Below are 27,168 nucleotides of genomic sequence, written 5' to 3'. Positions count from 1 at the left end.
TTGCAACTCTATGGTTTTTTAAAGCCGGAGTATTGCACAGAGAGAGAGAGACCCGGTTTGGCCGCGCTTTGACTGAATTCTCGCGAGAAGTGCCGCGATGGAAGAGGAGGAGCCGTACGCGCCGGCGGCGGGTGCTGCTTCGGGAGGAGGAGGAGGAAGTGTCATGGCGGCGGCGTTGAGTTCCGGACCTGGCGCGAGTTCGGGGTCGCGCGGACCTGGCGGAGGCGGCCTAGGAAGCTCGCGCTGGTTTTTCAGCCGGGAACGGTTGGAGAACACGCCGTCGCGCCACTGCGGCGTCGAGGCCGACAAAGAGCTCTCCTACAGGCAGCAGGCGGCCAATCTCATCCAGGATATGGGCCAGCGCCTCAACGTGTATCCTTAGCGGCGGGCCGGCGGACTCGGAACGGGGAAAGAGGAGGCCTGGGCAGGGGAGTGAGTCAGCGGGGGAAGGGAAGAGCCTTTCGTGGGGGGCGAAGGGGGTGAGGCCTGGTCCCGGAGGCTCTTTCGGAAGGCCGGCCCGATGGCGAGCCTGGGAGGCCTCGCCTGCTGTGGCTCCACCCCTCGGCCTGCGCTCCCGTCTTCAGGGGAGAGTCGGGAAGGCGCCACAGGCTCCCCCGGGAGTCGAGGAGAAAAAGCGAGGCCGAGTTTCGGCGCCTGCCTTGCGCTCCGGGGTGGCTTTAAGTTTTTCCACGCAGACACGCGCGAGTTGGCTTGTTTAGCCCACCCCTCCCCCCACTCCCTTCGGGAGAAGGGGCGGTTGGAGTTTTAGCCAGGTGCCTTTTTCGGCTTGATTGATTGCAAAAGGATCGAGGCTGCCAAACACGGTTTGGGTAATCTCAGATTTGTACCGTATGTATTTGGTTTTTTTTCTCTCCAAACGGTGGTTTGTTTTTGTTTTTTAATTGCAATTTAATAGGGGCTGTATTAATACATTATGTTGGTTAAACGAAATTTCCTCCCCCCAAATGCCCTCTATATCAGTCGGTCAAGCTTAAAAGAGGTTTGGTGCTTTTATTTCATGTGGATAAAAAGTTTGGTGACAGAATAAGGAACAGTTTTCCCCCACTTTTTTTCCAAATGCCCCTTTAGAGACATTTGATGTGAACGATGGGAAAAGAGATTTCATCCAGGAATTGTTTCAAATGGGAAACGGCTAATAAATGTTTTAAAGGAGTGTAAAACAATCTAGGCAAGTTAAATGTCATTAAAACTAAGGTTATTAAATAGAATTGCTATTTTAGAGTAATAAAATTGAAAATAAAGCTTCTCTGGTATTCTCCACAGTTTTTCAGGAGCTTGAAGTAAGGAATGACTGCTGTCATAATTTCTGTAGTTCTGAATGCAGACTAAATTAGTTTTGTATAAATACCAGAACATATGTAATGAAATGTAATGAAGATATAAGAGTATTTTCAGAGCTTTTTAACTAATCTAATTTAGATCAATATTTTGCTAAAACAAGTATTAGCTGATAGCTGTTGTTTATCATAAAATTAATTCTGCTAGTAAATTTTTTATTCATTTCTGTAGCTGCCTGTTTCAATCCAGTTGACCCTGGTAAGCTTATGTCAAAAAGTTAAGCAGAATTGGATCTGGTTATTACTTGGATGAAACACTGCCAGAAAATCCAGAATATTATTCTAGATTAGCAAGTAATAAATTCCCAGCAGAAAGCAGCTATTAACCACTTTCATACTGCTGCCAGGAAAATTCCATGGATATGTCAATGAAATCATCAAAGTTGCCTCAATTTGAGAGATTTCATATTTCATACCAATCAGAGTTCTTTCTTATGGTTCATGTAATGTAAAGCTGCACAGTACAGATCCAGTAGAACCTTTTTAGAAATGAACTTATTTGACATTTCGCATATTGCTTGTGAAATTTGTGAAAATAGTAACAACTGAAAAGGAGAATGGATTTATTTAAATAAACTTTGTGAATACTTAATGTTTAAAGTTAACACATTTGCTAGTTTTTATAATTGTGATCGTTTCTGTAGTTATTTTAGTTTTTAGTACACAAGATTCTGGCAGAAGATTATTTCTGAACCATATCTTGACTTATAAATGCTGAATTTTAAAAGCCAACATTTTGTAACAAACACTCAAGTTGTTAGCTTTTGAAGTGGAATAACCTGAGTTCTAAAAATTCAGCATTCATGCTAAGTCAAGATGTGGTTCTAAAACTCAGGTTATAGAATAACGTCTTTGAAAATGGCACTATGGGAAAAAATAATTTTCAAAAAAATATTTTTTTTAGTGTTTAGTATGTAACATTAGCACAACTGCATCAGCTTTTTAGTGGAGAGCAGCTGGCCCTTTAATTCACAAACCAGCCTTATCTGCCCAGAGGGAATTGCCTGATCCCTAAAAGCCAATAAAGGAAAAGGGAGTTCTATCAGGTTTTCAGTAGGAAAAGGACTAGTGCCTTTTGAGAGAGTTGGCTGGACTTCCATGAGGAGCTTACCTTAGACAATGAGTTGTTTGGCTGCAGTTGGAATTGCATTAGGATTATGGCTTTAAATTTTAACTGTATCTGTGGAACCTTATCTTCTTTTGTCACCTATAAAGTGGATTTATAGTTAAATCCTGGAGTTGTCTGCCTGCCTTCTAGGCCCCACTTCAGCTTAGCTGAGCTATTGATTCCCTGAAATTTCATTTGTTTTCCCTTTCGGTAGTTTAGCCAGACCAAAGGTGTGGTGAGGATTTACCCTTAAGTCCATTCCTGGTTCACCGGACAATTAGTGTGGAAGGATGAATCTGGTTTATATTATATGCTGCATGGTGGCAGCAACTTTTCCGGACCCTTTAACCCCCAGGCCTAGATGACTCCACTGAAAGTGCTTGAAGAGAGGGCCTAATCCCTAAGGGAGGCCTAATCCCTCCAGTTACAGCCTGATTTTCCACAATTGTATCACCATTGTAACTTTTCATCACTTATTTCAAGAATTTCATGGGCACCTTTTTATTCTATTAATGGTTTTTTTCAATTGGGGCATAGAAGACAAATTTTACTTGTGTAACTAGATATAATCATTGAATTGGATCCAGGTTTTATTCTACCAATGTGGGCAGCATAGAGTTTCTCTTAGAATGTTCTTATTATAGAAGAAGAATGTTGTAATGTCTGTAATAATACTGTATACATCATTTTGGAAGTTCCCTCCAAATGGATTTTCTGTGGGCATAGGGTTATGTCTTTCTTTTTTCTTTTGTCCAGACTTTGTTCTAGTTCAGCTGTCTCTACCCTTTTCATGTTCCTGGCCCGGTGGGGGGAAGGGGATGATCCTGTGAGAGTGGTAGATGCAGGTTCTCAGCTCCATTTGCACAAGCAGCGGGTGCACTTGCCTGCCTGATTCTGAACTGGCAGCGGTCCACTAGTGGGCCACAGCCTGGAGGTTGGGGATCCCTGTCCTAGTTGATTAGAAGACTTTTGCAGATAGCACTCCTGTGTTAAGAGAGATCTATTTTAACAAACTTCTTCAGTCCCAAGAAAATTATATTTGAATCGATAACTTGAAAAAAATCATAACTTTTTTTACAGAGCAGCTGAATACAAGATTTGTTTTTATTTCTATAGCCACTCATCTCAACAAGTGTCTCTGTCAGTATACATTATAAAAACATAAAACAGTTAAAATAGAGGATGCGTATGCAGTATTTCCTTGACACAGTTTAAGATCTCAACTTACAATAAACACCGCAATTGTTTATATGCACAGGTTTTATATGCACCATTCATTCACAAAATTCAATAGAAACGTAAGTATATCTGAACTTGACATAACATGTAACTGGAAGAGGCTTTTGAAATATTATCCTGTGATTCATGGCTTTAGAAACTTGGGGGGATGTGTTAGTTTTATAATATAAGCTATTTATAGTACCTTCTTTGTGATAAGAAAGAATGTGTTCTGGACAGTTTCCCAGAAGAGTTTTTTTAAAGGTTTGTTTTTATCAGGGTTACAGTTTGCTAATATACATAATGGGTAAACAAGATATATCAGTATAAGTTAATAGCTTTTTAATATATATTTGATCGCTAAATCATGTTGTCTTTTGTAAACCAAGAACTACAGACTATAGAAACCAGTTTGGTGTCAACAACCACTTGGGAACAAAAGAGAGGTTAATCAGAAATCCAGATCCCAAACCAATGAAATAAAAGATTTAACATCGATATTCAACTTGTGTCAGTGCTATGGAAATAACATCCATATATTTTAGAAAGAAGCTAAAGCCTAATTCAAATTTACTTTTGCACAAAATTAAAAAGGACAACATGATTTTGGGTATCATTTATTCAGCTTCATGAACTTATTTCTCATGGGATGCTGCTTATTAAGTCCACTAAAAGTAAACCATATTAGCATTTCCAGAAGTCACCAGATTAGTAATGAAAAGAAAAGATAAAGTTCAGACTAAAATGCAGATACTTTAGTAGTGATAATCTCAGTGTAGCATGCTTTTCTGAAGTAGATACACTTCACCCTGAAGGTATTTTCCAAAAGCCTACTCTAACAACAAAATAGTCCTAGATATTCTTTAGACAAAAAAACCCCCAAAACACAATGGACTAATGTAATCTGGTAAAATGTAATTGCAGGCAACTTGATGTTTGGGATGTTCTCTTGTGTATTTTTAAAAGGAAGTTCTCATGATACAAAATTCTACCTCTAGATACCATTTTAGTTTCAAGAACTGTTCTGAGCTAGAAAGCTGGAATAATAAGAGTTATTAAGAGGGTTAGGTAGGTGGGAAGAGTTGTCATCTGGTGAATTGGAGTTTTGAGGCTAGCCATACCCTCCTCCTTTACTATACAGCAATTATTTTACAAATGCTCATTGGTCAAATATTTTCTGCTTATATGTTAATAGTAAATTAGTACATTACAATAAAAAATACATGCCTTGAATAAATGAATTATTGTGGTTGCTGAAACTGACACACAAATATTGTTATATTTTGGAATCCAAAGTAGCTCATGTGTATAATGAGACATTCTTCACAATTTCCGTATCTGTAGTTCCACAGACTATGGAATTTATGGAATTATGGAATTAAAATAATTGGGATGATACATTTGATTCAGCCACAAACAAATCACAATGCATTGTGTATGAGCCCATTTATGAGTTTGATTAAAAATTAAAACACATATTATGTTTTCATGAAAAGATTTGAAGAAAAAACTTTTTTGAAATATCTAAATCTTGATAGCAGTGAATAGAGGCAAACCTATAGGGACTGTATATGTATAATCAACTATTTAGAATTTCAGTAAAGGTAAACATAGCTAGAGGAGGAGCCGTGGTAACACAGTGGTTGGAATGCAGTATTTCAGGCTAACTCTGCCCACAGCCAGAAGTTCGATCCTGGTCGGCTCAAGGTTGACTCAGCGTTCCATTCTTATGAGATTGGTAAAACAAGGACTCAGATTGTTGGGGGCAATATGCTGACTCTGTAAACCACTTAGAGAGGGCTGTAAAGCACTGTGAAGCAGTATATAATCTAAGTGCTAGTGCTATATTTACTATGAGGAAGAGAAGTAGCATGTTTTTATGGAGTTAAAAACACAAAGTATCTTTTGATATAGAATTATTTTTTGGAAAACGTTACAATTTAGATGCTACCAGCAGTTAATCTGCCTTGTATCTATGATAGCATTGAAGCCAATATTTCTTTAAGTGAAACTCATAGGAAATATATACTATATGTATTTTTGAATGTATAAGTTGCATATTACTTTAAAGCTCTTTAAATAGAAATTAACCAAAATTGAGACCCAGTGTGGTCTAAATGATTAAGGCACCAGGCTAGAAACTGGGAAACTATGAATTTTAGTCCTGTCTTGCTATGAAAGCCAACTAGATGATTTTGGGCAAGTCCCTCTTGGCCAATCCACTTCACAGGGGTTTTGATATGGGAAAATAGGGGGAGGAAAGAGCACTTGGCATGTTTATCACCTTGAATCACTTATAAAGTAATAAAGGAAGAATATAAGTAAATAAATTCAATGATAAATAATAATAAGAGGTTGTGAATAATAATCACATAAACCAAATCAGTCTGAGATTCTATACCAGCTGGAATTGCTTGTCGGTCTTCAGGAGGAAACTCCCTACAAAATGGATTATGATAGCTGAAGAAATATACCATAATATTTATCACATTTATATTCAGCTGCAGTTATAAAGCAGATTCTTGGTGTCTCACAATATATTATAGCAGCAGTTTATTTTAGCTAAATTCATACATTGAATTAAGCAAATTTAACAATGCCAAAGAACCTGGATCCAACCATATTAGAAACAACTTTATTTAAAAAACAAAGCACTTTTTATATTTCATTCATGGTAAATTTTAAACACATAAAGTTGAAATTACTCTGCATCCCACCTAGACCAGTGATGGTCCATGATGCCTGGTTGACAATTACTGAATTAAATCATAATAAGGTTTTTATTTTGCTTACCAAAATATGTGAACCCAATCCTTGTGGTTTGTAAACCAAGACCTACAATTTACTGTGGTTTTTTTTTTTGTTTGTTTGTTTGTTTTTAATTTATATTTATATCCCGCCCTTCTCCGAAGACTCAGGGCGGCTTACAGTGTATAAGGCAATAGTCTCATTCTATTTGTATATTTACAAAGTCAACTTATTGCCCTCCCAACAATCTGGGTCCTCATTTTACCTACCTTATAAAGGATGGAAGGCTGAGTCAACCTTGTTACTGAGTCAACCTACCTGTTAGGGGTAGACCAGGTCATGACAGCTTTTTAAAAAATTTGTGAATTCAATCAGCCTGAAGAAAACAAGTCTACCAGAGGAGGGTTCTGTAGATTGAACTTCAGCCTGTTTGTTTTCATGGGAAGTGTTCCTAAATAATCCTGTGTAACATTTTGAAAACTTTACTGGCAGCCTGTGGTAGATGTAATAAAGCTAGATGCTGTTTGTCTGTGCTATTTCAAATTAACACAGTGCCCCAGATCAGAAGATGAATTTATATTATGTTAAGGTCAAGGTTGAAAAGACAGCCGTGTAGAACTTTTCTGGATGATTCACATATGACTCTAATTTGAGGAATTTATTTTGAGCTAGGGATGGGAAAACATCTTTTAAGGCTGAAGTGGTGCTGAGTTTTGGTTGGATAGATGAGATCTAGTCTTCTTTTGTTCTGATGTTATTCCAGCAACTCAGGCTGGCATCTGCAGAGGTAGTGGGAACTGCTTTATCATATACCTCTTAGCAACTTGGAACAACTGCTAGCAAAACATCAGAACAAAAGAAAACTATACCACAGACCCAGCCCGAAAGGTCATCAGTGCTTCATTGGTGCTAGCCATGAAAACATACAACAATACAACTGTCTTGAGGCTGTCCCATGATTTTTAGGGATACACCCAAAGAACTGAAAAGTATTAAGGAATTCAGTAGAATCAATGGATTAATATTAAATCACGTCTAGCTGTAGGTTAGAGGTGGTATAATAGCTGGTATAATATTATACCACCACTAGCTATTGATTTGCACTACAGCATAGTTCACTTTTAAGAGGAAGCCAATGAAAGAGTGATATCTGTGCTCTCTGAGCTTGTTTGCTTGTTCGCAAATATTTCATTGCCTTACACAGTTTATGCAACTATTTCATTGGCTACACAGTTTATGTTCCCTGGTTGAGTAATGAAACGGCAAACAAGGAAGCTCAAAGCACCAAGAACTCCAAAGTTTATCCATGAGATAAAGCTAATTGTCTTCTATTAAGAGTGGTATTAGGTGGAGAGAGTTTGACATGAGAAGGAATATTTAAAATTCCAAATTTAGGCACTTAACTAGAATTTTTGTCCCAGACGGCAATTGAATTTTCCAGCTGCAAGATGAAAATTAAAACAATTTTGTTGCTTCACACATTGAAAATCTAAAGAAAACCAGCATTGGTTGTGATCAGCATTGCATTGGGCACAAGTCAAAATAAATGCGTCTTTTGATTCTTCACTTCTGTTGAAAATATTTGGAAGAAAGTGCAATTGGTCTAATATTTTTAAGTGACAAAATGAGACATACAATAATTCTCAGTGTTTACAAGACAGTATTATTATACTTAGTTAAGATTCTCCTAGTGACCAGTAGTAACTAATCTTATAAAGCGTATGCTGTAATAATGTTTTAAACAGTGCATTTTCTACCCACAGATTATCTCTCCTACTGCGTTATTTTTGGCTGCGAAAGTAGAAGAACAACCACGGAAACTTGAACATGTTATCAAAGTAGCACATGCTTGCCTTCATCCTCTAGAGCCCCAGCTGGACACAAAGAGTGATGTATGTTTATATAGAGCTTTAATCTGATTTCAGTCTGTGAATCAGAAGAGGGATTTGCCTATTTTTTCTTTTTCAAATGAAAGGTTTACATGCTTTCACTTTCATTGTTAATTAACAAAAATATATTTGTTTATTGTTTCTCCTTTTTGAGAAATTTAAATGCAAATGTAATGCACTTCTGCTTAACATTCTACCATTCTTAAAAATTATTAGCAGTAGGCTATCACTGTAATCATCAGGAAGCAACTTAATATAGTTTTCATTGTGGGGGAAATCTTCTTACTAAGGGGAATCTTGTCAAAATGAAATAGTAATTATAATTTACATTTTCTGTGACAACTTATGAAATTATTAAAAAGAATGTTTTTCCTTGTTCTTTGCTTCTAATTTACTGTCAATCTCCATTAATACTAAAGTGTATTAGTTGTAAAGAAATGAAAAGTCTTTAGAGCATTGTGTGTTTTTCAGAATAATTTTTATTGAAATTTAAAAATACAAAGAAAAAAAACAAACTGAGAAAATGTAAAAAGTGCAGAGAAAAAAGAAGGAAGGGAGAAAAGGAGTAAAATATATAAAAAGAGAAAAAAGTGATGACTTCCCTATTTATCATTACAAGTAGAAGCAATTTCAGTAACTTAATATCTTTTCTAACATTTCAGCCAAAAATCTCTTCATCCCATATCTCATCTTTTATCTATTAGCAGATAACTACCATATTTTTTGGAGTATAAGATGCTCTGGACTATAAGATGCACCTACCTTTTTTGGTGAGGAAAACAAGAAAAAGAAATCTGCCTCTGCCTCCCAGCAATTTTGCCTCCTTGCAGCAAAGAGCAAATAGCCTGCTTTACTTTCATTTTCATTTTCAGCATAGCTTGATTAGCACAAGGGGGAAAAGTTTACCTTCTTGCAGCAGAGGCCAGTGCAGTAATAGACAATGGCAATCCCTGCAGCCTGAAACAGCTGAGGGTCGGGATCCAAGGGACAATCAACTTGTGCTAATTAGGCTGTGCTGAAGCTGAAATGGGCTGTTTCTTCTTGCTTGCTTGCTGGAAGGAGGTAAATTGCTGGGAGGCAGAGGCCAAAGGGTGGGCGCTGGGATGGGGAGCTACATTCAGTGTACATGCACCCAAATTTTCACCCCTTTTAGGGGGGGAAATGTGCATTTGATACTACAAAAAAAATACGGTAAGCCTCATCATTCAATCTTAATCAGCAAATGCCCATTAAGAATTACTAGAAGTAACAATGAATTTTAACTTTAAAATAATTAATTTTGTACGCCTTTATTTTTCAGTGTCTTATTTTTCTCTTAAAATACAGCAAAAAATCCTTTTCACATATCTTACATCTATAAACAAATCTTTAAAGCTTCATTATTCAAAGTTAATTAAGAAAAATTGTATCAGGAACTACTAGAAATAACATTGAAAATTTTAATCTTTAATCCCTTCAATGTCCCACAAATTATTTTTTATGTTCTTTGTTTCCTTTCATTTTAATACCAGAACTTATCACTTTCTCTAAAAATAAAACAAAAAGTATCTGCATGCATGATATTTATTAATATCCCAAAGCTGATTTTTTTCTGTTTATCTTTTCTCAGAAATTCCTTAAAAGTATATCATATCTTACAAATCCAAATTAAGAAAGTTATCCAAGTTACCTTATTTGAAATCCACATAGCCAAATCATTTTCCTTGTTTATTATTTGTGTGTATCTTTCTGCTATTTAAAACATCAGCCGGTTTCATTTTGTAAGACCTGTATAGCATCTTTGTCAGCATCATTGTTTTGTATCCTGTCAATTTAAATCCATATGCAAAGCCATTCTCTCCAAAAGATGGCTCTCATTCAAAGGCTCATGCATTCTTTTGTATTTTTTGTTTTGAACCTGTTTTATAGTATCAAACAATCCTAAGAGAAAGTTCTGGTACATTGTTGCAAAATATCCTTGAATTCTTCCAGAGTTGAAATACATTTTTTTATTATGTATTAGTGGGTCTTGTCCTTTAATTGTAATCTTTATAGGTTTTTTTGGTAGCTTCTAGTACAGGGGTGTCCAAACTTGGTCCCTTTAAGACCTAAGCTTTGCTGGCTGAGGGACTCTGGGAGTTGAAGTCCAAAAGTCTTAAAGGGACCAAGTTTGGACACCCCTGTTCTAGTATCTAGCCTTCAAGGTCTCCTATATTTTCCTCTAATCCATAACATTTTCCCAGGGAAATGTTTCTTATACGTAAATTCAAAATCTTCATATATTTTAGTAAGATTTTTGAAAATCACAGAAAGTATTCTTAAAATTATTTCAAAATCCTGTTTCAAGTGAATTTTTTCCCCTTGTCCATGTAAAAGCTTTCCAAAAGATAACATTTTAATCACTCTTTTGCTGTTTGTTTTCCAAATAAAAAAGTTTTTTAAAGTTTTAAACTTACATTCTTTCGCTGAGGATTGAAGGAAACCACCCAGTGTGGTAAAATTTGTCTTTCTGAAATTTTTAACATCTAAAACTCAGTTTACAAACCATTCCCAGTGAAAGTGATTAAGAGAGGATATGGTTGAACTAGTATCCATTTGAAGGCTTTGGACTGTGGCTTGGGCAAACTGATTCTTCCAACTCCCATAACCCTGAAACCCAATGAAGACCACTGTTTTACAGTCTCATCATGGGGTGCATCTGCATGGGAAACTATGGGCAATTCCAGGTATTCCTGTTCATCCAGAGAGGAATTTTGGGATCTCTGCTCTCATGGAACATTTTGGCATTGCATCCCCAGAAATGAATTGGATACTTTATTTAGCTGAATGTGATTAGTCACACAAGGAATTTTTCTCTGGTACAGAAGCACTCGGTGTACTTGCAAAGCAACATAGAAAGTAATAGTAATAATAATGATTGGAATATTGTACATTTTCCTATTCCTCCATTACTTGCTATTTTGGAAAATAATATCTGAAGAATCAGTTGTCATGGTTGTCATACAGCAGAAAGTATGAAAGAGGAAATATTGTGAACCCTAAACTCTTCTTCATCCCACCTGGCTAAAATAAAATTGGAAATTAATATTTGAAATAATGGTAGGTGACAGCTCTGCTGGAGCTTTCTAGGACACTACCACACTGTGGCCTCCTGGGTGGTGGCTGCTTTGTTTTGCAGTGCAATTTAGGGACTTTGCACTGTGCAGCTAAGGCTTCCAGGGGCAATTGCTACAACTCAGGGGTTTCTTGGAGCCCAGACCCATAGTGCTCCCCAAAAAAAAATCACTGAACTACGGCATATTTTTTCCCTGACCTTGTGCAGCACCACAGCACTCCCCCAATTTGTGAGACCTGAGCTTGGACACACACTGCCATGTCCTCCCCATTCCTGTGCAACAGCCCTGCACTCTTTTCTTGGGACTTCTCTACTTCCCATTTAATGTCCATATGTTTGGAATTACAACAGCTAGCACTGGATTCCCATCGCTAAGCACTATACAACCGCACTATTTAGCAACAGAAATTTGAGTCCCAATTATGTTGGTAAGTTGAGGACTACTGTATCTATTTGAAAAAAAGAAGTTTTTGAATTAAAACTATTCTGTTTTCTGTCCTTGTGATTTTTAGCTGCTTCAGTTTTTGTGACCTGATCAAACAATGTACCTAAAATAAGCCCATCAGTCTTTGAAATCATTCTTGGTACTATTAACATGTAAAAATTATATTAATATTTCAGAATTTGTTTCCCAATTTTTAGGCATATCTTCAGCAGGCCCAGGAATTGGTTATACTTGAAACAATAATGCTTCAAACTTTAGGTAAGCATAGTAAAAAAAAATTTTGTTTACATTTATATCCCGCCCTTCTCCGAAGACTCAGGGCGGCTTATAGTGTGTAAGGCAATAGTCTCATTCTATTTGTATATTTACAAAGTCAACTTATTGCCCCCCTCAACAATCTGGGTCCTCATTTTACCTACCTTATAAAGGATGGAAGGCTGAGTCAACCTTGGACCTGGTGGGACTAGAACCTGCAGTAATTGCAGGCAGCTGGTTTTTAATAACAGGCTTCTTACAGCCTGAGCCACCACGGCATAAATGCATATGATTCTTACATTGTACTTCCAATAATGGAGTTTAATATGTTTAAGAGGAGTCTTGGTAACACAAATTATCTTTAAAATATATATTTATTTCTCTCCTTTCAGAATTATCTTAGTACATTGTACGTTTTTTATTAGTTCAGAAAGTATTCAATACAATCAATGTATATTTTGTGACTTAATGAGGTTATTGAATAAAATTTAAAGATACAGTTATGAGAACATATAGTTTTTGAAATAACACATTTAATTTTTCAGGTTTTGAGATTACCATTGAACATCCACATACAGATGTTGTGAAATGTACGCAGTTAGTGAGAGGTCAGTAACTATTTAACTGATTCTTTTTTTCTATCTCACAAGGGAGATAGTGATGATGTGACTTAATAAATTATTTGTGGAATATTCTTTTGAATAAAACACTAGAGTATTCAAATAAGTTTTGGTTTTCTTGGTTCAGTAAATGTGCTTAAAATTAAATAATTATAGGTGTTTTTTTTTCCAATTTTAGTTACTAAACTCAAAATTGACAGCTAGTTCTGAAATAAGCATATTTAATTCAAAGTAACATTTGAATATCGAAGTAAATTTACACATTGAGCTCATGTCCTGCATATGGATGTCCTGGTATATCTGATAACTCTGGCAACCAGTTACTGGGGTCTATATTTTTAGTCTTTAGTCCTTCGTAACATTCATGTGATACCACAGGATAAGAAAATATGCTTCCAAACCTACTTTTTTTTCCCACCTTGCTTGTTGCTGCTTAGAAAGTTTATTACTGATATTGTTTGCAACTGTATATATTTCTTTTGTAGTGAATTTTATTTTCACATTTTTTTTCTAGTCAGTTTAATTAGATTTAATTAATGCCTGATTCAGTATTTTTCAACCTTGACAACCAGCTGGATGTGGAATTCTGGCAGCTGAAGTCCACACATTTTAAGATTGTCAAGGATGAGAAATACTGATCTAATATGCATGTAAGTTATTCCCCCCACCCCACCCCGGGTCAGAATCTCGGTATCAACGGATTAAACATAAAGCTGTCACTTTAGTTTAAAAACTGTGATTTGCAACTTGGTATGCTGTATAAAGTTAATCCATCCACAAATGTATTAATTGCTCTAAATATTTGTATGTTTAAAAATATTCATTATCATGTGCATTCGTTTGAATGTTAATCATTGTTAAGGAAAAAAGTAATGGTGTGATATGTCAACTTTCATTAGTGTCTATCACATGCCTATGTTCAAGTGATATCTGCATTAGAAGATTGCAGCTTTGTGTAAATCAATGCTGGATTGTGGCAGCACTGATTTATACTTGTTCTTATTTTATAGTACCAGTAGATGTTGTTTTGCGAATATTTTCTCAGAGGTTGAAATAAGCACCTATCTTATTTTGATCTTTCTTATTTAGAAATACAATAAAAATTCACTGATGTTTCCTATTATTGATTTTGGAAACATGTCTGAATTAGTTCAACTAAATGCCAAATCTGTCCTTAATTTGAAATAAATGGTATAGTCAGTTTCAAGAAAACTCTGTAAAAAGCAGCTCATGTACTGATCGCTTTAAGAGAATTTTGAGAGAAAAACTATACCAAATCCCTGCTTTTGTATATCGGGATTTATAAAAGCATTAAACCTGGTCTCATTTCAAAAGTAAACATAAGTTTTTTAAAAAAAACTGTTCAGTTTTTATTGAAGGGAAAAGGATGGTGCTTTTTTTTTTTTTGCTATTTTTTATTTTATATATCCACAAAAGAATCTTTAAACTTTAAAAAAAAAGGTTAATTCCAAAAAAGAAAAAATCTAATGTATTCTTTATATTTATCAATAGTCACTAACTTTATGTTCACACTGATCCCCCTTCAGAAACATATGATAAGCTAAATCTTCTAATGCTGCCTAGCCAAGACTTTTATTGTGTTTACATGCCACAAAAAGCATAACTTTCTGGGGCGGGAGGGTCAAGTAAATATGAATACAAAATCTTTCACTGCACGAACATGAGCTGAGCATTGGTAGAATTCAGTTTCTGAACATGGCTAATACACTTTTTTAATAATACACTATGCCATGGAAAATCTTTAAACATGATTTCATTTTAATAACCCAGTATCAGCTCCCATTGAATTTAATGGGACATATTGCCAAATAATCATAGAATTATCTACAGATGTTCACTGCCCTTTTGCTCTTCTGTACACCCAAGCTTGGGCTTCAGATGCAATTGATGGTACTCTAGCCATTCTCGTGTTATTCTGACAGTTTTGGAATTAATGGAAGAGAATAACTGGAATAAAGAAATAAAGAATAGATGGATACTGTGAAATGCTAATATGTTGAGTGAAAATTTGGTTTTAAATTTGAAACAGTCTGCTTTAATTATTCGGTCTTTTTAGTCTTTTGACCTTGAAATTCTTTGAAAAACATCCATATAGGCTATTTTACCACGCATCGGTAGAATTTGATCATTTTTGAGGCAGTTTATAGTTTTCATAAGCAAATTGTGAGTATAATTTGTAGCACTTTGAAATAACATGTACTTTTTACATACTTTTTGTTAAATGTCCTATTTAAGAGAAAATTGAAAATTCATAATCAAATGTAACTAATTTCAGGGGACATCAGCAACCGTTAATATTTCTTTTAATTATAAATATATGTATTTTATTTATTTGCCACCCATCTTACAATCACAAAGCTCTTGAGTGGCTTACAGTCTGATAAGATATAAAAGATTAAGAAAAGTAGCTAAGATAGGAGAACCTTACAATGGAGTAGGTGGTGAGAACTTGGATTTAATCTTATAACCACCTCCAGGAAAACACTTCCCATTTGGACTCCAGGCCAACTGGCAGAGCCAGATCTTAAGGTTCTTTCTTACAGAAGGCCAAAAGGATGGGTGGGGGCAGACCTCAATTTGAGGGGTACTATGTTGCTGCAGAAAAGTCTTTTCTTCTGGGCCTTTGTTAGCCAGAATTCCTTGAGCCAGTCAGGATCCAACTCTTGGCTGTGGGCAGAGTTGCACCACCACAGCACTTTAAAACACCATGATCTTAAATTCATGTGATTTTCATATTGTAAAATTTCCAAACCCATGTATAAAATATTGGTTATTTTCTTACATAGACATAAATGGTTTAAAATCAGATTATTGAAGAGCTATACTAAATTATCTTTCAAGTGTTAATATCTGATCCAGAAGCTCTCTTCTAGGCTTTTTGATGGGAAATATAAATCTCTTGAAATTTCTCGGTGACACATCATTTTATTATTTTTTTATTTCTCATATTTATTTTATTTTATTTCTCATATATTGTTTTATTTATCATATTATTTCTGATCTATCCATAGCTTAAGATTTCTAGATTTGTAGAACATTCCCACCTTGTCTAAGGATTTTTTTGTCCCTTATGATTGCTTAATACTTTGACATGAAGGTGTTTTTAATTCAACAAGCATTTAATTCCTTGAGTTAATGTCACTTTTCATGTTTATTTAATTTTCTCTGAAATTTTACCAATTGCCCATATTAAATGTTTTTAAGAAAAAGGAATATACAGAGAGTGTGATTATGTGTGGAGTAACTAGAGATTATAATTTAGGATTTATTTTGGATTATGATTGTTAGTTTTGATACCCTGCATTTTGTTCTGGGAAATCGGGGTGGGGGGTGGGGGGTAAGGGGGAGGGGAATTGGGGGGGTTGAGGATAGAGGATGGAGTGATGGTTAATGTACAGGGATTATTGAAGATGTATAAATATAATTAATGTAGGGTCGGGTCTGCCCAGTTACCATTTTAGAACGGTGGGGAGGGAGAAAAGAGGAGAGAGTAGGAGGTAGGAAAGAGGAGAAGAGGGGGAGAAGAGGGAGAAGAGGAAGGAAGAGGGGTAGAAGACGGAGAAGGAAGGTGTAGTGTGGAGGGAGGATGTAGATAAGAGAAGGAGAGGAAGGTCTGGAAAGTAGAACAAGGTAGAAGAGGGAAGAGAGTTAAAAGGGGGGTGGTGACTGGGCAAGCCCGACTAATTGTATATAACTGTACATTGGATGAGCTGTTGGATATGATTGTAAAAATAAAACTTTTTTATAAAAAAAAAGAAAGAAAAAGGAATATACAGGTAGTCCTTCACTTATGACAGTTCATTTAGTGACCGTTTGAAGTTGCAGCCAAAAAAGTGACTTATCATTTTTCACACTTACGACTATTGCAGAATCTCCAAGATCACATGATCAAGGCGCTTAACAGCTGACTCATATTTATGAAAGTTGTCGTGTCCTAGGGTCACTTTTTGCGATCTGACAAGCAAAATCAATGGGGAAGCCAGTTAACCCCGTTACTAACTTAACAACTACAGTGACTCCCTTGACAACTCTGGCAAGAAATGTCATGACGGGGGCAGAGTTCACTTAACAGCTATTTTAGCAAATAAATGTTGCACTCAATTGTGTTTGCGTAAGTCGAGGACTATCTGTAAAAGGTATATATAAAATATTCACTTAATTTTTAGTATATACAGAATTCATGAGAAAGAAACAATTATGTTTGCATAACTAGTTATTCCATCAGTCCTTCCCTCCACCTGTTTGAGGCCTGCCCTGGTCACTCAAACTCAGGCAATAGAGAAGCATCTAAAAGACGAAGAGAAGTGCATTTTCATTGCCTAAGTAGAAGTCAAGTCTGTTAGCAGCAACATTGTTATTGGTCCTTTTAAAAAAATCCTTTTTACATTAAATATAATTCAGAGTTAATTTACATTTGAAGTTAATAACATTAGAGTACACTTCAGTTTGAATTTGAACTGGAACATCTCTAAATGTAGCCTTTTTGGGAGACTGTTTGCTGGAAAAAGAAGTAAGGCATTGAGAGATCAGCGTGTATGATCCTGACTTTAGTTTTATGTTGTATTTCAATATCCACTGAATGCACAAGGGCATTTTCCCCATCACTGGCAGAGAATGTCCTTTGAAAGCAAAAGGGCATCTTCTGTTGAATGTACTGTTTACACTTACTTCCTTATTGGCAGCACTTGTTTTGTGGATTGAATAATATAAACAATTACATAATTGACATGTCAGCCTGAAATTATGCAAATATCCAGAATTTACCAGAAACGTGTAATTTGTCTTATCCATGATGTAGATAAGAGAAAGAGTGTTCTTTTGACCTCAGTTGTAAAGAAGCAATTAGTTTTCCTGATGGAGAGAGTAAAAATGTTGTGCAGTATTGGGTAATTATTTTGCAAATGGGACGCTTTTGAGCATCACATACATGCATTTTAATAATTAAATAATTGTTACTGATGGCTAATTATTTTTCTTTCTTACAGCAAGCAAGGATTTGGCACAGACATCCTATTTCATGGCTACCAACAGGTTGTTATCCTGAACCTCTTTGTTGCACTGTTGTAGCACACTATAGCTTCCTTTACTGCAGGGCCCCCTACCTGTGTCTAACCCTTGTTGCAACAGGCGACTGGGCTGTCTACTGTGGTGGTACCTTCCTGTTTGCAGTGCGGTGTATTGTACAAGGGCCTAACGGCACAAAGGGGTTAAATGCACGATGTGAAGTGTAGTGGTGCTTTCTGGTGGCATTTTCTCGATTGTGAGTGCATAAGTCTAAAATTGGTAGCCTGAATAGCAGCTAAAGATTACAGAGAGATAAACTTAACCTAGAAATCCGAGCTTCTTGGTAAGTACAAAGCTGTTTCTAGTTTACCCTTGTAGTTAATGGCAATTTTTTTCTTAATAAAAATATCAGTTTGTTTTTTTTTTAATGAAATTAAGGCATTAGTTAAAATACTTTCTTAGATACATTAGAACCAGCTTAAATATTTCCCATTGCAGAAGCTATCTGGTTCTGTAATGTAATTATTGTCTTTTTTTTAAAGCCCTATTTATTACTTAACTGGTCAAATACTGTCCAGTGAGTCTTCAGACTTAAATCAAAATAAAATATAGCAGTTAAAAACAACATAACCTTGGTAAACATATCAGAAGAGAAAGGCAGAGCAAGGCAGATATTTAATGTTAAGAAGCATAGCATAAAACACATAGCAATTCATTTGGTAATTTTGTGGGTGAAAGATTTTTAAGAATTGGGAAATGCAGTAGTTTAGTTTCTAACTTAGTGTTTCTGCCTTGAGACAATGAAAGAAGAAAACAAGCGAGCTAGAAGTGGATTAACATGTATGTAGCAGAAATTAAAATGGGATTAAGGATTTCATCTGGAAAATTATAAGAAAAAACAACCTGTGGGAAAATGAGGTATCCTGGGAACTTTGAATTCAATTAAGATATTAAACTTAATAAAAAGTAAAAAAAAGAATCCACAAATTTAATTAAAGTAGTTGGGGTGAATGAAAGTGTGGCTCCAGTGTTATTTTAAGAAGTTACAGTAGTTGTGTGCCTGAAAGGTAGAAAACCTTGGTGACTTATCCAGAGCTATTTTTGGAGTATTTGAAATGACAGATATTATTTAAAGAATAAGATTAACATTATATATAATGATGCATGAACAGATGTATACACATAATTTGGGCAAAATAAATTAATTGGTTGATATATAGTTGCTATTCTAACCTTTTTCAAGGCTATTTTAGAATATAAAATTGGCAAATTCATTGTTTCTTAAATAATAGCAATTAATACATTCTATATTTCCAGCCTGGATTTGAAGATAAAAATTCGGTTTTTCCTTCCTTGATAGCTTAGTTATTATCTCAGTGACTTTCAAAATAAAACATCAACAACGATGCCGTAAAATCTAGATGAGCTGATTTTTGAAAAAATGTTATATGCATTAATATTTTGGCTTTTTTTCAATATTAAGATGTATGTTTTAAATATAAAACAGAATATTTCCATGTGTTTAGCACGAGAAGCATTAATATAAAGTCCAAAATTTGAAACTTCAAGAAAAAATTACTATCCATAACAATTGCCTTGGATATATGTTGACAAAATCTTTTTCTTGTTTTTTGTCTTTTCCATGATTGACACTTATTCTTCCATTATGAAACATTCCCGACCACAGTCTGCACCTTACTACATTTTGTCTTCAGTACAAGCCAACTGTGATAGCATGTGTATGTATACATTTGGCTTGCAAGTGGTCTAACTGGGAAATCCCCGTATCAACGGATGGAAAACATTGGTGGGAATATGTAGATGCTTCTGTAACTTTAGAATTACTTGATGGTAAGTAATACCAACTTTCCTACCTCCTTTTTAAATAATTAACTGCTTTGATTGTGATAAACTGTGTTAATGTTAAGTATATTAAGGTGATATTGGCTAATTTATACATTGTGCTTAGTTTCCTGAAGACTAACGTTTGATCTTTCAGAACGTAATATGAGCCATCTTGCTAGAGTTTAATTAAGATTGTTTGGGCTTCGTGTCAATTGAGCTGTTGGCTTGTTCTTGTGCAGTGGAGTTTTCCATAACTATCTATGCTGTCTTCAGATTTCAGACCACAAACTTTCTGCAGAACATTTGGGAAGGGAAAGAAAATATTCTGCCAGATGATGTGATTGCATAAGTGGGATGATGGTATAAATACAGTTACAAGGCTAAATGTAAAAAAATCTATCTGTTCTGGGTTTAAATTATATGATATACCAGATTCAAAACAAGCCTATTAGCCAAGTGAAGAGGTACAGAAAATTTGACTTTTATGATATCCATAACCATCTAATGGTTATTTTTAAAGTTCAAAGTTTAGTAGAGTAGATTTAGCAAGAGAGGAAGTAAGTTGTGGCCATCTGACTGAAAGTGTTTTGGTATTCCGATTGAAAATAATGTGAGGAGAGTCAGTCTGGCTCTCTGTATTTTTCATCTTTTGCTGCCCCTTTCAGTTAATTGCCACCTGCAGCACAAGAGGACATCCTAATAAAAAATATTAAATTAATTTTAGGCAATCCATTAAAATGTAGATTCTCAGAACCATTCATCTAAGTTTATCTAGCAAGTAGCAGTTCTATCAGTGCCAATTAACTGTCGAATAGACCATTTGGGGAGGAAAAGTTTTTGGGAGGTAGTGGTCTATAAGGGTCTGTTTTCAAAAGAAAATGAGTTTGTGAAATTTATTACCTACCTACCTACCTACGTAAGAAATTGTAACAATATAAAAACAATATAAATATTAGAAAAGAAACAAAGAAAATGAGGAAGAATAGTGTATAAATAAGAAAGAAAATCAGAAATAAAAAAAAAAGTTGTTGCATGCTACCCAGGGTCACTTTTTGTGAGATGGGTGGCCATATAAATGTAACAAACTCTTTCTCTCTAAGGATACGTCATAATTTTATTCTTTCCATAGGCTACCCTTTTCTATTTCTGTCTAATTAAAATGACTATCTGTCCTGATAGACAAGTTTTTCCGCCTTATTTATTTACATTGATATATTTTCCTCTGGAATTATCAACTGCAGATTGTAATTCAACCTTTAAAGAATGAATTGAACCTAAATTGTAAGGAATTATATTATCCAGTCTTGTCTCTCCATGAATACAAAATGAATTCAGAGGCTAACAAATTTCTTTAAGCCAGCGTTTAGACTCGGATATAGACATTTTTCCATGAATATATAATTCTGTTTTTTCCATAGTCCTAGCACTAGTCAACATTCTTCATATATTGATAGATTTCAGAGGTTTAGGATATTCCGTACTTTTTGGAGTATAAGACGCACTCCCCCCCCCCCCCAAAAAAGTGGGTGAAAATTGTGGTGCGTCTTATACACCGAATCACCACAGCACATCGCCGCTGATCGCTACCTCCATGTGTCGCGTTTTTGGCCTCTGTGTGTTGTGTTTTCAGCCAGTTCCAGGCGGTGGGGATTTTGCTGTGGTGATCCCTGCAGCCTGGAATGGGTCTAAAATGGAGCATGCAACGGCCAAAAATGCAATGCGCGGAGGCCAGAAACGCAATGTACGGAGACGGCGATGGGCTCCGGTGATCTCCACAGCCTGGAGGTATTCCGGGAGGCCGATCCAATCACCAATCAGCTGTTGGTGCTAAATCAGGCTATGATAACATGTTGAAGCTTACCAGGCTGTTTGCCGTTTGCTACAAAGGCGCTAGCCAGAGGAATACCGATGGATGCTGATAGGCAGAGGCAGAATTTTTTTTTCTTGTTTTCCTCCGCAAAAACTAATGTGTGTCTTATACTCTGGGGTGTCTTATACTCTTTAAAAAAAGGTAATTTAATAGAATATTGACACTTTAACCATTAATTGCTTTTGAAGAATCTGGTTCACTGTATCAGTAATTCTTAACCAATATGGTATTACAAGTTGTCAAGACCATAACACACATACCAGAGTTGGTTGAAATTTATTACATCTTTAGCATAAAAATCAGTTAATTTTCTTAAACAACGTTCCTAGACACAATGTTGTATTAGTATTGTGTACTAATGTTGCATATATTTTCTGTTTTATTGCATACTACTTCAGAATTTTTATTTTCTGAAGGCTACAGAAATCTAAGTATTTTTTTCTATAGTTTGTAGTATTTGAAAAAATACGTTGTATAAAAATGAAGAATCTTGTTAATACAAAGCAAACAGTAAATGCAATGCTTATTACTGAGAGTACATTTTAGCAGTGATTGTATAAAAAAGACATAATGTCCTGCTTCCCATATTTCATTAGGACACAACCAGTAATTGGGTTCAAACATCAAGCTATGATAAAACAAGTGATATTAGGCCTTAACATGGTGTCATCAACGTTTGAGACATGAGGACTTGCAGCTCCACCTCCCAATATTTGGGGGTGGGAAATGGTGAAGCTGTGATACTAATGGAAGCCCCATAAGAACCATTTTCAGTGACACTCTCGAAAAACAGGCTAACATTGCACCAGTGATATCTAATTTTGAAATCTTGGGGTGCAGAAGGGAGGACTAATATGCATCACGTCCACTTTTCATATAATATGTATTATTAGAAAAAAGTGTCTTCCTTTCATTCTTAGCATATTCTGTATATGCATTGTCATATGTAAACTTTTATGGGAGGAGATAATAACATTTAACAGCAAGTCTTAAACATTAATTTGTGTATGCTTTCTTTGTATAGATAGAAACACTTTTCATCAATAATAAAACTGTCCTATTTTTTTCTTAGATTGAAAATTCACTTAAGAATTTCAGCTAGCAATTCAAATACATTAATTTTACATCTATTTTCTTTCACAGAGCTAACGCATGAATTTCTTCAGATACTGGAGAAAACTCCTAGTAGACTAAAGAGAATTCGAAATTGGAGGGTAAGAATCTCTCATGGTAAAGACTGTTGTTGCTAATATATTAACGTGTGGGCCTTGATGTTCTGCTTTAGCTTTCTTGAAGTATTATGGACAAATCCTAAATAGAATCCAACATTATATATTTTGCTTCCTTTTTTTTATAATTGCCATATACCTTTTAAATTATCTGCTTGTTTGTTAAGAGATTTTGAGGGTCAGTCTTCTTCCCCCAGGGTTCCATTTGATAATTAGAATCTGCTTCTATTTATAGATACATGGTATTCCACCTTAAATTTTAAAGTGAACCTTGATGTTCTTAAAACTATTTGATTTTCTGGATAAATCTCTGTTAAATAAGTATGAAGCAAAAATGCCAGGGAAGTTAAATGATTTGTTGCTCTTCATTGGTGGAATATGGAATATAACTGGGCCATCTCCGACTGATGTACTTTCAGGAAGTGTAGGCTAGACTGGTAATTTGAAGAAAACATCCTAAAAGATGATAATGGTGAAGGACTCCATATTGCTATTAAACAAGATTATATGAACATGTCCATGTAGTCTAGCTCACCAGGAAGGAGAGTTTACTGTATAAGCAATTTGTGCTCAAACCAAAGTAAGAGGGCTGGGGAATGATACTTGGGAATTCTTTATTTCCCCATGTTTTTCAAAATGCAGGGCTTGGGATAGGGTCTGGGAAGCAGTATGAAAGATAGTGTGAGGAGCAATGGGATGAAATGGAAGAGAGTACAAATAATGTTTTCCAAATTTGGATCCCAGCCTCTCTGTTCATAGCATAGATAATCATTATGCTTACGCTTTCTACTCTCTTTGGGATCTGTGTAACCCCCATAGAACTTGAAGTGTCCTCGGAGATTGTACAGTTGAAAATGGATACTGACTTACTCATATGTTCTTGCACAGGCTAATCAGCAGGCTGCTAAGAAACCTAAAGGAGATGGCCAGGCATCTGAAAACTCTCTTCTCGGCTCCTCTTTGGTTCAGAATTCCATTTTGGTGGATGCTGTCGCTGGTGTATCTGCAAATGCAAGTTTCCAAAAACCATCAACATCCACATTTCCTGCCCCAGTTCCTTTGAACTCAGGAAATATGTCTGTTCAAGATAGTCAAGATAATCTGGCAATATTAGCTGCAGGAATGCCAAGTACCTCATATAATTTGTCAACACACCAAGAATGGCCTCAGCACCAAGAACAAACGAGGACAGAGCAGTTGTATTCTCAGAAACAGGAGACTTCATTGCCAGGTGCTCAGTTCAACATCAACTATCCACCAAGCTCTTCGTTGCAGTTACATTCCGGATTGCATCATCGAGCCGACAAACTTTCTGAGTACTCTATGGCCCACAAAGCAGGAAACAAACACGGGCAGATTGCCTCTGCACCTGCGATAATGCCTCAGAAAATGTCACTGGATAAATACAGAGAGAAACGTAAGCTAGAAACCCTAGAACTGGATATAAGAGAACACTACATGGCATCTGAGCCTCCCTATAAAAAACACACTCAACTCCAAATAGCAAACAGCAGTTCTGTATCTTCCCCTATTAAAATGAAAATTCCTATTGGGGGTGCAGAGAAACCTGAAAAATACATGCCAGACAAAAAAGACAAAAGTGGCTCGCTCAAACTGCGGATACCCATTCCTCCCACTGAAAAAAATGCCACTAAAGAAGATCTAAAAATGAAAATCAAAGTCTCTTCGTCAGAGAGGCATAGTTCTTCCGATGAAGGAAGTGGGAAAAGTAAGCACTCGAGTCCCCATGTTAGCAAGGAAAAGCACAAGGAACATTCCATGAACCGTCACCACGGTGGCAGTCACAAGCATAGTGGCAGCAGTAAACATGGTAGTGACGGATTAACCCCAGCTGTTCTGAGGAGTCCTGTTGGTTTGAGCTCCGATGGCAGTGTCTCTAGTTCCGGCTCTTCAAGAAAGAAGCTCTTCAGCAATGATGCTTCTCACAACCATCATTCCAAAATGAGCAAAAGTTCCAAAAGTTCAGGTAGTTCATCTAGTTCTTCCTCTGTTAAGCAGTATGTATCCTCTCTCAACTCTGTTTTTAACCTTCCCTTACCCCCTCCTCCCCATGTCGCATACCAGGTGGGCTACGGACATCTCAGCACCCTCGTGAAACTGGACAAGAACCCAGTGGAGAACGGTCCTGATGCCAGTCACGAGTACAGTACAAACAGCCAGCATATGGACTACAAAGACACATTCGACATGCTGGATTCACTGTTAAGTGCCCAAGGAATGAATATGTAATCAGTTGTTTAGATTCCTTTTCCCTTTTTTTAATTTAAGAATATTAGACAAAAATTCATCATCGTCTAAGAAGAGCAAATCCAGCAGCTGTTGTCCACTTTATATAGATATAGATAGATATATATATGTAATTTATACATATATATATGTATATATATATAAGTGCTGCTTTATCTTTCACTCTGAAAAGATTAGTAAATGAGCCTGTCTCCACATATGATAGTGTTATAAATACTCTAATGATACAGAAGGTGCAAAATCACAGTATTTCCACAACCACAGTTAAGAACAGTAGATTAAATGGCTGCTTTTAGCTGTATGGAATGCCTCATGCATTATTTATAATTGACTATGCCAGCCACGATTTTTGTTGCTTAGTGAATGAATGAGTGTAATTTTTTTTTTGTGTATTTATACTGTATGTATGATTTGCATGTTTCAAAGAAGGGATATGTAAAGTATACTGACGATGTTTACAACAAAAAGTGGAGAGATTGTACATACATTTTTGTATGTTTAGATATACCATAAATAACTCAGGATTGGAGCTGCTTGTAAGTATAACCAGTGTACCTAACTTTTTCCCTTGTGTCAGCATCGATAAGGAAGAAACCTCAGTGGCACTTCATGTTAAACGTTGGGCCTTATTTGGGAGCCACTTCCTGAGCGCCATCCACTGCCTGGGGAATCATGTGCTGGTGGGAAGTGGATGAACAACCATGGCAGGATGACCCCAGCCACGCAATGTTGAAAATGGCATGGGCCTCAATTTGTCATAAACCAATCGAGTGCTGAAATGTCAGTAACTTTCAAAAGGGGGAATGAAAATAAAAAAGTTTATATAATAATCTTTTGATGTGAAAGTGCATTTAAATGTTTGGCTTGATGCAGTAATAGACACACAGAGCTGTTAATAATGGTTATATAGATTAACGTGATTTAAGAGCTGAAATACATAAAATTTCTATAGTGACATTAGTAAGTTTTTTTTAAAAAACTTAAGTTATTAGTGGACAGGGATCACTGTTTTCCATTAACATTTCATACAGAACGCCACATTTTGAATTTAAAAAGTGTGCTATGTGAATAAAATGCCATTTCCTTTACAGGTGGAATACTATCTTTGCAATAAATAAGTACAATTGTTGGTATGCCAACTTCTCCCTTATCTCAGACAATAAAATAATTGTCATGTGTGCTACATGAATTGTACTTGTGATTGTAGTAACAAAAATGGAGGTTGTTTTTTCAGATCTGAATAATCACTCTCCAATTAAACCACTAGTATACATTTTTATGGCTGTGTCATATTACTGTTTTCATTCACCTGCCTTTTTAAAAATCAAATTACTGTTGTAAATGTTGATGAGTTCTTGTTCCAAGCTGATGTCCCATTTTTACCAGCTGTGACTCTTAAGTGCATGGAAATTACCTCAGCGTAAATTCAGTACAGTAGCAACTGTTACTTACTGGGTGTAAAATCTAAAAGATTTTGTTAAGTTATCCTCATATCTGAGAGGGATCCACTACTTGGTAAAATCAGTTCTTGCACAGTTTATGCTCTAATTGGTTACAGACATTTCAGAAAAAAGTCTGAAGTTTTAAGCCCTTTAGCGACATTAAAAGTGCTTTAGATAATTGTTGAGCATGTATCCAATTAGTGGTTACAAAATAATGTAACTACTGTTGCATCAATTACTATGTAATATTTAGTTGCCGGTAATGCAAAACTTTGTACTGCATACTTGAATACATTTATTTGAATTATGGGTGTCTTTTTAATACTTTAACATGGGCACTATGAATAATGTATCTTCAAATTTTAATCTCCTTAGCTCTTCAGTCTCTTTCATCCATACTTGTTACTTCTTCACCCTTGTAATTTTTATATTGAGAATATTTCTTAAACCCTGTATTGTGAAATTTGATCCTGCGTTGTTGCATTTTAAGCCTTTTTAGACTTTCTTCACTACCTCATTTATGCTATGAAATCCTCAAGAGCTTTTGACATACAGTGTAAGAAAGATTAAATGTTTTAAACTGTGATTCCCAGTAGGAAGAAGACAAACCAGTAAATGTTTGCTTTAAATAAAATTTATTTACAAAGTCTCATAGTATTTGCTTCCCAGCTTGTAGCTTTGCCTTGGAATGCATTTTATCCATTACAATTTGAAGATATAATGGACACATGGCTATAGATCTAAATAAAACTAC

The 27,168-nt window shown here is 35.8% G+C and overlaps 1 protein-coding gene across 2 annotated transcripts; it reads left to right on the top strand.

The window, feature by feature from the left end:
- The first annotated feature begins 109 nt into the window (after nucleotides 1–109).
- On the top strand, nucleotides 110–27,063 carry CCNT2 (cyclin T2). Of its 2 annotated transcripts, XM_058194078.1 has the most exons (10): nucleotides 112–372; nucleotides 3,683–3,764; nucleotides 8,196–8,324; nucleotides 12,058–12,118; nucleotides 12,661–12,723; nucleotides 17,742–17,787; nucleotides 19,448–19,611; nucleotides 22,619–22,689; nucleotides 23,593–24,691; nucleotides 24,790–27,063. In XM_058194078.1, exons 1-10 carry the CDS (start codon nucleotides 164–166, stop codon nucleotides 24,852–24,854), a joined length of 1,989 nt encoding a protein of 662 aa, XP_058050061.1. In that variant the 5' UTR covers nucleotides 112–163; the 3' UTR covers nucleotides 24,855–27,063. The 2 variants fall into 2 exon arrangements, with proteins under 2 accessions (XP_058050050.1, XP_058050061.1); XM_058194067.1 differs by having other exon boundaries at nucleotides 110–372; nucleotides 23,593–27,063.
- Nucleotides 27,064–27,168: the final 105 nt, after the last annotated feature.

This window comes from Ahaetulla prasina, chromosome 1 (assembly GCF_028640845.1).
Source record: "Ahaetulla prasina isolate Xishuangbanna chromosome 1, ASM2864084v1, whole genome shotgun sequence".
Taxonomy (NCBI): domain Eukaryota; kingdom Metazoa; phylum Chordata; class Lepidosauria; order Squamata; family Colubridae; genus Ahaetulla; species Ahaetulla prasina.
Note: the sequence above shows the minus strand (reverse complement) of the source record. Positions and strands in the feature narration are given on the sequence as shown.